At 45.3% G+C, this 11,224-nt stretch overlaps 1 protein-coding gene across 1 annotated transcript; it reads right to left on the reverse strand.

The window, feature by feature from the left end:
• Positions 1–393: 393 nt before the first annotated feature.
• Positions 394–10,293, reverse strand: LOC129328377 (uncharacterized). Its single transcript, XM_054977401.1, has 4 exons — positions 10,157–10,293; positions 9,882–10,020; positions 2,703–2,828; positions 394–2,600 (listed from the first exon to the last, which is right to left on the reverse strand). The coding sequence occupies exons 1-4, from the start codon at positions 10,262–10,264 to the stop codon at positions 2,344–2,346; spliced, it is 630 nt and encodes a 209-aa protein (XP_054833376.1). The 5' UTR covers positions 10,265–10,293; the 3' UTR covers positions 394–2,343.
• Positions 10,294–11,224: the final 931 nt, after the last annotated feature.

Below are 11,224 nucleotides of genomic sequence, written 5' to 3' on the forward strand. Positions count from 1 at the left end.
TGATATAGTGATGATGGCAACATCACTGACCTCACATGCACCCCCCATGTCCTTGCCCCCAGTCCTCCTGCTGGTTGCCACTCTTGGCCTGGCAACGCTAGCTCTGGCCCAGTGGTAAAATATATGCTTTGCAGATTCAGTTGCTAGCTTTTTCAGTTAAAAGATCTGAGGGAGAAGATCACCTTTCTCTACCTCATATCCTGGAGAACTGCTGTTAATCAGAGGAGACAATATTTTGATTTATTATAAAGCAGTTTCATATGTTCCAGTTGTACCGCTGTGAAGTCATTTTCACTGCCCTCATTGAAGTTTCACCACCCTCTGGCAACGGTGTCATTGTTCTCTGGACTCATTCATAGTCCTACAGTATTCCGTTAAAAAATGAGACTCGAATAATTGTTTAACATTTTAATCGATAATCATAGACAGGTAAACAGAACTAGACCTACCTCTGATATCAGTGCACTAACAGTTTCTTCACAAGGAATGATATTTACAAAACATTACAATAACTGTATACATTTCAGAAGATGAGTGCAGGGGTACAGATAGGAATCCCAAGAACCTGCCACCCTCCCTGGACACGCCAGATAGCATATGTAATTTTGCCAAGTAATCAGATATTTAAAAAGAGCATGACCTGTTGCTGTGCCCTTAACAGTCCTGCAGTGGAAGCTTTCCATGGCAAGGAGGTAAGCAAAATCACACAATGCCTGCAGATCAAGCTGCTGATGCAAGCCCATGAGCAAGGGAAGTAAAACCACAGGCAACCCTATGCAGTGATTTTAGCATTTGACTTGGCTGTAAGGACCTGAGTTCAAATTGCCTCTCAGCCATGATGCTCATTAGCAGTACAGTCTTGAGCAGTCACACCCTTCCAGGACCATTGAAGCCAACAGGCTAAAAAATATGCAAGGGACTGCACTGTAGGTGACTTTGGGTCCACTGCTGTCAGGCATTAGTGAGGGGCATCAGTTCAGTATGTACAGAAGAACGCCCCCCCAAGGCCTTCCTATTTCAGTAATAGAATATAATGAAAGGGTGGGTTCCATGGATGCATATAAAAAAAATAATTTATCCAATGCTTACAATTGCAATAACTTGAAAGAGCTGTGGCTCAGTGGTAGAGCACATACTTTACATGTAGAAGGTTGCTGGTTCAAACATACTTTGACCGAGAAACCCCCAGAGGTGCAAGTCCTATTGCTTGGCATCTCCAGTTAAAAGCATTCACATAGCAGTAGGCTTGCCAGGCCCCCCAGTATGGCAGGAGGCCTTCCACTGGCAAGCTTAATCTCCTGCCACTACTCCATGTGGCAGCAGAAAAAAATAAAATATAAACAGCGATGTTGCTGATGTTACTATGTCACTTCCAGACACAATCCAGAAATGACAAAGGGTAGCTCTAGGAATCAACAGAAACTCTATGGTTGTACCCAGAAGTTACTAGTGACATCTGCAACATCACCAATGTCACACACACATCCTTGTAACCACCCACAGCCCTCCCAACAGTTGATAGGCTTGGAAGTCAGAATTTTACAAGAAAATTCCTGGTACTCAAGTTTAAAAATGATTTCCAAATTGTTTAAGTGGTAGTGGTTTTGTGGGTTGTCATATGGGTCTAGAGACAGGGTAGAAATTCAGATAAATTATAATACTGGCTATGATGACACTGTACTGTCATCATAGCCAGTACGAAGAACTATATTTAGGCACAAGCTAAATAAGCTACAGTTTAGGGTTTCAAATTATGAGGTAGGATTGCTGGGCTGAGCGTGGCAACCAGCAGGAGGCTTGGGGGGTGGGGACATGGTGGAGGACAGCACCACATGCATCATTATATCACTTCCGAGGGAAACCCAGAAATGATGATGGGTAGCTGTAGGAATCACCAGAAACTATGGCAAAACCATAGTTTCCCTGCTGTCAGTTCTGTGTTTTCCCCAGCAACGACACACAAGCCACCGCCTTTTTAAAAATCCATACATGCACACCCTACTTCTGCTTCAAGCAGAAGTGAGCAATGGGAGCATGGGGTGGGGAATGATAAGCCTATTACGAGGGGATCTCTAAATGCAAAAGGACTAAAAATTGCTAATGTTATGCAGCTACTTAAGCTTGACATCGCTTAGGACCTCAGCACGTCTTACAGTGCAGTCCTATGCAGAATTCCACCCTTTTAAACCCATGAACTCAACTGATTTGGAAAAGTATAACTCTGTTTAGGATTGCAACAGGATCTCTGCTTCTCCAGTAGCTTCTCGACCAAAATGGTGCATATGGCAGGAGACAGTCATGACTGGTGGTTATTTGCTTCAGGGAACTTGCAGTTTCCAGTGCTCAGGAGAGGCAGGCGAGTAAGGCAGCCAGGAGAGTGGCTGCAAAGAGCCAAGGGAGGTGGGTGGTGAGGGAGGTGCGGCCTGCCCCAGAGATGCCCTTGTGGCCTGCCCCAAAGACCTCTTTGTTGCAGTAATCAGAATCACAGCAGGAGTAGGTCACGCGGAATGGGTTGCGCCAGTACGTGATTTTGTCCTGACTGCCGCACTTTTGGGCTGAGATGCAGCCCTTTCCGAAGATGGACTCATGCACTTTATAATCTGCAAAGGAAAAGAGCAAAGTTAGGGCCAAGGGTGGTCCTGTCAGTCAGTAGGACAGAGGTACTCAGCTGTAGGGTTGTATGTGCTTGCAGTGGAACAAACCTGAGTGGCCCAGCATGGTGCTGCATTTCTCTCCCTCTTGGCACAGCACTGATGTCTCTGTGCACGCCTGCTCGTAGCCACAGAAGTAACAACGGAGCTTCTTCTTTTCTGTATCCTGACAAAGGGCTGAGGTGGATAAAAAAGGAACAGAAGAACAGAATGAGCTCAGAAATGTCCATTCTTCTAATCCACAGCTGGACTATCCCATCAAGACATCAGAAGATGGGCTAAACTTGGGGATAGGGAACTAATAATAACATAATAATACATTCACCCTTCAGGATGACATGATTATCCCCACAACAACGGTCACCCTGTGAGGTGGGTGGGGCTGAGAGAGCTCCCAGAAGCTGTGACTAACTCAAGGTCACCCAGCTGGCTTCAAGCGGAGGAGTGGGGAATCAAACCCGGCTCTCCAGATTAGAATCCTGCCGCTCTTAACCACTACACCAAACTACCATATTTATGTCTATTTGCTATGAACTCCCCCAAACCCATGCCATATGATTTCATCAGAATAAAAGGGATATGTCCTACCCATCAATGAGGGAAATGGTTAACTGGCTAGCCTGGCTAGAATGGCCAATTCTGTCTTGAGAAATTCCTGGAGGTGTGCAAGGTGGCTGCGGAGAGCAGGTAGCTCAGTGGAAATGTGAAGCTAGAGGATTCTGCCCTCTGAAGTTGCTATTTTCTCCAGGGCAGAAACTGATCAAGAAATCAAGAGTAATTCTGGGAGAACTCCAGGCTCCACCTGGAGATTGGAAGCCCTAGTGGTTGGTATGGTAACCCTAGGTCCAGCCTCTGTAGAAAACAGGATGCTGAATTAGATGGCCCTCACTTCTGATCCCTCTTCTGCCCTATTTTAGAGAGCTTCTAAACAAAATTCTCTACCATTATGGTGAAATTGTGGACAGTTTCTTTTGGTAGATAGAAGGTTCATGTGTGCAGGTCACCAGATTGTTTATGTTTGCATATATTACGTAAACCAGTTTAGGCCACTTTTTTTCAGGAGGTAAGGTGGGGCAAGCAGATTTAAAATAAGAATTAAAGCATCATTCAGCACCCGCTGAAGTTTGCTGATTCTTTTCTCATCACTGTTCCTTGGCATCTCGCCATGCTTGGGTTTAACTAACCTTCTTTCAAAGAGCTTTACTTTTTAAAACACTTCACCCCTCCCCAGCCTCCCTGCCCCCGAGGGTGGGGAAGAGTGTGAACAGCCAAGCAAACATAGTTGTGTAAATAAATGTGTGAGTGTACATGTATTTGTGTTCCCACAGCTAAACCAGGAGTCAAATGTTGGGGTAGGAATGCAAAGGCTTGCTATTTTGAATTAATGTTCTTTTAACATTGTCTCTCCTTTTGATTGGAGCAGCAAAGGAGAGGGATGGGAGGCTGTATTTTTCAGTGTAGTGTAGTGGTTAGTGATCAGACTAGGATCTGGGAGACCCAGGTTCGAATCCCCACTCTGCCATGGAAACTTACTGGGTGACCTTGGGCCGGTCACACTCAGTCTAACCTACCTCACGAGGTTATTGTGAGGATAAAAAAGGAGAGAAGAATGAAGCTATATGCTGATTTAAGTCCCCATTAGGGGGCAAAAAGGCAGTATAATCAAACAAACAAACGACTATCATTGGTGTGAGGGCAGAGTTTGCCTCTTGCCAGAACTAAGCAGCAGATACCTCACTTGCTTTCTGCCAAGAAGAGGGCAGTGCTTCATGACTAAAATGAGATAAGTTGCTGGATTTTATCCTCCCCTACTAGGGCCGTCAATCTCCAGGTGGGGGCATGGGCCTGACATCCCTGCTGAGCTCGGTACCTTTCCCAAAATCCACCTTCCCCAGATTCTACCCTCAATTTCCAGGGATTTCCCAACCTGGAATTGGCAACCCTAAACCCTACCTGGATGCTCCCCTCCATACTGTCAAACATGGAGTTCTCTGCTCCTTGCTCTGAAGCATACGGAACCAGATTTCATTACGTATTCTGCACATGCTCTATTACTTCACACCCTCAGGATCCAACTTTGATATCTGAAGTAGATTTGAGGGGTGAGCCTTGGCACAAATGTAGCATTCAGTCAGTGTTCTGCCACGTATGTAAGCTTCCATCAGCTGGTTTGAAGGAACTCTTAAAATAACTTTATTTGTTTGGCCTGTTTCTGCAAGGGAATGGGGGTTGCCTTGGGAGTTATTCAAAAAGTATCTGCCACTCCTCAAGGGAGGAAGAGGCAGGGAGAGGAAAGTTACCACAGTTTTGAAGAGATATTGATTGAAATGAGATGATGCTTAGGGGGTTTGTGCCTATAGGAACATGTCCTTGTCCTTTTTTTCAACACTTGCCATCTTTGTCAGTTAAAAAAACATTCCTTACCCGGTCTAATAAACATATCCGCCCCCCCACCCCCCTTACCACCACCTCCCGCATTCCTTAGTCCTGTACTGCACCGTGTTTTTAGATCAGTTAGGGTGGCCAGCCTGTTTGGGGGGAAAGTGCCCTATCCCTTTAATTAGGGACTTGCAATAAAATTCTACGAATACTTCAGTAGGATTCTGAGAGGATCTTCTTCTGCTGTTGTCTGAAAATGGGCAGCTGCAGCTTTTCAGGGCATGAAGGTAAATAACGTCACCAAGTAAATAATACCACCCAACTAAACCTGTTTTAAAATGGCAGGACATTCTCCCCAGGCCAGCTGGCAATCCTAAAAACAATAATTCCCAAAGTCCTGTGTGTGTGTGCGTGTGTGTGTAGAACTGCTAGCTGTGCTACAAAACAAAAAATGAAAAGCTCTTCTGTACCCATACTTTGCTCACTGTGCTGGTTTTGCTTTTTTTCACTCACCCCCAACTTCACACCTGACAGCCTTCCTTTAAGGGAGATGCTGTGGCTCAATGGTAGAACATCTGCTTTTCATACAAAAGTTTCCAGGTTCAATCCCCTGCATCTCTACTTAAAAGGACCAGGTAGCAAGTGATATGAAAAGCCTTGACCTAAGTCTGTGGAGAGTCCCTTCCAGCAACAGCAGATAACAGACATTGACAGAGCAATGATCTGGCTCAGTCTACAAGACTATGTCATGTGTTCAAGAGCTTCTTCACTCACGGAGTAATTGACTGTTGGAACTCATTGCCACAGGATGTAGTAATGGTGACTGGTTTTAGTTGCCTTTAAAAGGGAGTTAGAAAAATAATCATGGAGGAGAGATCTATCAGTGGCTATTAGCCATGATGACTCTGTGTTCAGAGGCAGTAAGCAGCTGAACAAGTGGAGTCCTTGGCATCTATGCCCTTCGTTTGGCTACTGTATGAAACATAATGTTAGACAAGATGGACCATTGGTCTGCTCCAGTCCAGCAGCTCTCATGTCCTTCCTAATGCCCTTAAATTTTGCCTCCTCTCTGTGCTGGATGGGATTGGAGCAAGCCCAGCAGAACTATCCAACCTCAGAAGAAGCTGCCTGTATCTATCTGGGCTTGTTGTTAATATAAACATATCAATTTATGCTGGAATAAATTTTGCTATTGTGTCATTGGACTCCTGATTTATTTTGCCACTGTAGTCGGAGGTATACCCAATAGTACCATATTTTTCCAGCAATAGCAGTACTTTATGGAAGACTGTTCATGCCATCACAGCTGACTTCAGGCAATTCTGCAGCAATTTTCCAGCACACAGTATTGTGACATAGCTTGCTTCAAGAGTAGCCAGTCATGAGATTTAGCAAAAGGACAGGGGAGAAGCCAGGTCTAGAAGACAAGCTGTTATTTGTAATAATGTAAGATTCCCCCTGGGACTTCTAGTAAGTAAGTAACTTTTTCTCAGTTTTAAACTTCTTTACTCCCAATCTGTAACATAATATTACTGACCTATTTTACAGGGCTGTTGTACTTAAAGATTACAGCAAGATAAGATATATGAAGTGATTTAAACACTGGAAATACTTCCCAAATCTCCCTCTGAAGGAAAGAAATGGTATTGCGGCGTTTCAAAACAATAATGGCAAATAATCTCTGCCATGTTCTAGCAAAATGTTACTCTGTGGGAAAACACCTTTCTAATTATGCAAATATCAGGTTCAGAATAAGGAATGCAATCTGAGCAAATCATGCTAACTTTTATAACTTAATTTGATCTCACAACCTGGATTATTTTTGGTGTAGAATATGAACAGCTCAGGGGATCCTCCATACAGTAAAATATTTTGCATTGAACCTCCATTCAGTCTTACTACCCTGTCTCAGGAGACATGGAAGCCTGAAGGAGGAAACAGATTTGGCCCACCGTGGAGAAAACATGTAAAATTTAATTAAATAATCTAATACCAGCTTCCCCTTTGGGGTACCTAAAAACAGCTGCCAGAGGCAGCCCCCATCTCTTTATCTAATGGCAGGGATGGGCTTGCTCTTCCTTCCCTGTCTTTGTGGAGTCTGAACAAACTTCAAATCCACTAATCGCAGCCTCTAAGGAAAAAATTCATACAAACATGTTGTAACGTCTTTGCTGAAAAGCACTGTGGGGACCGAGGAACTGTCAGGAAGGAATGTCTCCCTCCTCTGGCTATTGTTTTCTCACTACAACTCTTCGCAAGCCACTTACCCTCCTGCAGGGTTTCCGATATGTGAATAGGCCATGTGCAGGCATTATTTATTTATTATTTATTTATTTGATTTGATTTAGACCCCACCCTCCCTACAGATGGGCTCAGGGCGGCTAACGACATTCAAAAATACATTAAAAGTCACAAAATCATAAAATAGATAATAATTTTTTAAAAGTCATTAAAATAGTCCAGGAGCAGGCTATTTAAACAAATATTGGGAGTCCATATACGGGCATAGCAGATGGCTGAGGGCAGCCCCAGAAGTGGTGGTCTTAGATGGAAGAAGGACACCCGCTGGCAGTCAGCCAAAGGCCCGGTGGAACATCTCTGTTTTACAGGCCCCTGAAACTGTAACAGGTTCCGCAGGTCCCGGTTCTCCAGCGGAAGAGTGTTCCACCAGGCTGGGGCCGGGACAGAAAAAGCCCTGGCCCTGGTTGAGGCCAGACGGATGTCCTTCGGGCTGGGGACCACCAGGAGTTGCTTGTCTGCAGAGTGCAACACCCTGCAGGGGACGTAATGGAAGAGGTGGTCCCGCAGGTATGCAGGGCCCAGTCCATGAAGGGCTTTAAACACCAAGGTTAACACCTTAAACCAGATCCGGAACTCCACTGGGAGCCAGTGCAGCTGGCACAGCATAGGATGAATGTGCGCTCGATTGGCGTTCCGGTAAGGACGCATGCTGCTGCATTCTGGACCAGCTGTAACTTCCAGGTCAGGCCCAAGGGCAGCCCAGCATAGAGGGAGTTGCAGTAGTCTAGCCTGGAGGTGACCGTTGCATGGATTACTGTGGCCAGGTCCCGGGACAAAAGATAGGGTCCAGTTGCCTGGCCTGTCGAAGATGAAAAAAGCCAGACCTGGCAATGGTTGTGACCTGGGCCTCTATTGAAAGTGTGGCATCCAAGGTCACACCCAGGCTCCTCACCATTGGTGAAGGTTTCAATTGTACCCCGTCGAGGGCTGGGAGCCGGTTCCCAGCTCGATTGCCCCATGATCCAGACACAGAACCTCTGTCTTCAGGGGATTCAATTTCAGGGGATTCAATTAGATTTCACCAGTTGCGTGTATCGGGAGCATATATTCCACGAGATGCATTTGATAAGCAGAACCATTATGTTATGTGAACAGAGGAGCACATGGATTTTTCATATGTGCCTTGCAGTTCACACAAATCAGTGATTGTGGGGATCAGTGGGGACTCTGTGTTCACCATTGTCGCGAGAATGTTTGGGGGAGGTCCCACCTCCTAGGGCCCCACGACTCCCCTGGTCCATGCTCAAGTTTCCCCTTACCAAGGCTTTTCGACTGGTACTGAGACTAAACTTTCTAACTGTCCCTATCTAGAAAAAGTGCACTTTGTACAAAGGAATGATGCTTAACCAAGTCTACAGCTTTACTAAATATATGGCAAAGGTTACTTATAATTCAAACCACAAAAGAAAAACTTAACTCTACAGACTTAATATATGAGATAAAGGTGACACTAATATGATCTCTCCTCCTCCCTCCTGATTCGAAAGCTTTTGGACTACAAAGCTAACAGCAGAGGACTTTTACAAGCCCAACTGCTAATTAGCAAGTGTAGCAATGAAGGCTTTCTGCCACCCCTTTTTATAGCCCCTAGCCAGGGGGTTTTGTCAGGGGGGCTCTTATCAATTAGATCACTCTGTTCTTCTAAAAAGTACAATTAGACCCATAAATCAGAGCATCTCTTATAAACTAAAGAAAGGAATTTCACCCTTTACCAATCCAGGCTGCTACATGTACACTGCAAATGAGACAAGGGGTAACCTCCAGGTTCCTTATCTAAATGACCCGCTGTAATTTAGAGACAAGAAGTGAAATTCTTGTGATTGCTTGATGCCAATTAGTGCTGATTAACTTAATGTCACCACCTTTGGAGAGGGCAAGACTTCTGCCAGCCTACAGAGGAAGGAACCAAGCCTATTCTTTGAGGCTTTTGGAAGCTTCTTATTAGAGGGCCTGAGCTGGGTCCATGTGGCAATGGCCTAGTCTCAGGGCCAAGCTACAAATGACACTTGAATGGCAAGTGTATTTCTCCCTGTTCACTTGCCCTCCACTCAATCCACTTGCCAGGCAAGTGTCTTTCGTCATGTGTAGCTTGGCCCTCAGACCCATATCCCATCATCCTCACCACAACCATACATGTGGTGGGCAGGCTCCCCGGTTGCAAGAATGTAACAACTGCACAGGCCTTTTGTGAGGTAAATGTGTATTTAGCCCCCAGGTGGAAAACATGGCTGGGGACTGAAAGAAAAAAGCAGCAGGTAGGAGAAAGATGAAGGCACTCCTCCATACATTGCTTCTGTACCATAAATCACCCCCTCCCCACACAGCAAAGAAGAGGACTGTAGGTATTTCCTGGCCGGCACACATTTTCATGTAATGTTTAATTAGACCCTTGGGCAACTTCCAATGACTCCCGTGCCATTATTGAGGGAAAACATTATTTTAAAAGCCACAGACTTGAAAGCTGACCAAGCATGAGTAACAATTACAGCCACAAAGGGTTTGTAAGCCTGATCTAACAACTACTAAAATCCATCTTCCATATTGTCTTACCCATCTGAAGGAAGGCCACTGTGAGGAACAGGAATGCGGCAGCTTTCTTAGCCATATCCTCAAATATCCACAGAGCAGCAGTAGGTAGCAACGGGGAAGTGACACTTCCTTGGAAGCCAGGAGAAATACTGCCGCGGATCTGTTAGAACAAAGACCCAAGATTAATCATAGCACACTCCTATATACTCTTTCTGAAACTGACAGCCCGCTGTCAAAACCCAGGGCCATCACACTGACAGTGGGTGGAGGCCAGGTTGTTGTTGTTCCAAACACACCCAATGGGGGCCCAAATTTGGGAAGGCCCAACTGACGAAAGCCTGACTCTTGGTAGGATAGGGGGACCCTGGAAGGGTGTCCCTTGAATCAAGACTGAGGTCTCCCATCGAGGCTGTGGGGATAATGAGATGGGTTGGGGGGAAGCTGTGAATGGAGATGGAAATAGTTGCTGAGCCAATGAATGCCTACAGTATTATTATTATTTTTGTTTCTGGGCAGGGCTGCTTAGCAATTTCCTACACCCCTAATTAGTTAGGGCCTTGAAGCAACAATGACCTCGCCATGACATCTTGTTGTGCCTGAATATGGTGCCTCCCATGACATGCCATGCACATACGAAGCCAAAGAACACTAAAGTTATTTGTCTGCATCGAACACTCCCTCTGGAGTTACTAGGATTGCTATGGCAACTGTGCCATAGCTAGAGATCTGGTTAGTTCAACTGGTAGAATTGCCTCTTGTCATACACACCCCACCCTAAAGTGCTGGTTTGCAGCTTGGGGGTGCTCTCATATTTGAGTCTACTTCTGTTTTCTCATGCAGCGACTATAGCCAAGAGTGTTATCTATCTTCAGCTAAAAAGCTAGCTGTGTCCTTTTCAGTAAATGACACTGTTGTACGTAGAGCTGGATTCAGGCATAAGCTAAGTTAGCTACACTTTAGGGCTTCAGGTTATAAAGGGTGTTTAATGTGAATGAAAATTTACTAACCATCACAAAGTTACTAATTTGGGGGGAAATGCTGCAGACCTCTCAAACTCAGCATGTTAGCCTCATGCCAATCTGTAGGGATTCAGAGCCAAGCTATAAGTGACGCCTGACACAGGTTGGACACTTGTCAGCTTCCCTCAAGTTTTGATGGGAAATGTAGGCATCTTGGTCTTGCAGCTGTAATGGAGAGCCAAGCTGTAAAATCAGGACGCCTACATTTCCCATCAAAACTTGAGGGACGCTGACAAGTGTCCAACCTGTGTGAGGTGTCACTTGTAGCTTGGCTCTCAGTATTGTAATCTGACCTTGCTTGTATGTGTTAGATGGCAGCTCTGCCCTGAGTTGTGGGGTCCACTG

The sequence above is a fragment of the Eublepharis macularius genome, chromosome 4 (genome assembly GCF_028583425.1).
Source record: "Eublepharis macularius isolate TG4126 chromosome 4, MPM_Emac_v1.0, whole genome shotgun sequence".
Taxonomy (NCBI): domain Eukaryota; kingdom Metazoa; phylum Chordata; class Lepidosauria; order Squamata; family Eublepharidae; genus Eublepharis; species Eublepharis macularius.

What these genes read in the sequence shown, in the direction of transcription:
- LOC129328377 (XM_054977401.1), bottom strand. Translation starts at nt 10,264, where the DNA reads ATGGGAGACCTCAGTCTTGATTCAAGGGACACCCTTCCAGGGTCCCCC. An exon ending in CAAATTTGGGCCCCCATTGG is followed by an intron (nt 10,021 to 10,156) that starts GTGTGTTTGGAA and finishes TTGTTCTAACAG; the next exon opens with ATCCGCGGCAGTATTTCTCC. An exon ending in AGTGGCCTTCCTTCAGATGG is followed by an intron (nt 2,829 to 9,881) that starts GTAAGACAATAT and finishes TATCCACCTCAG; the next exon opens with CCCTTTGTCAGGATACAGAA.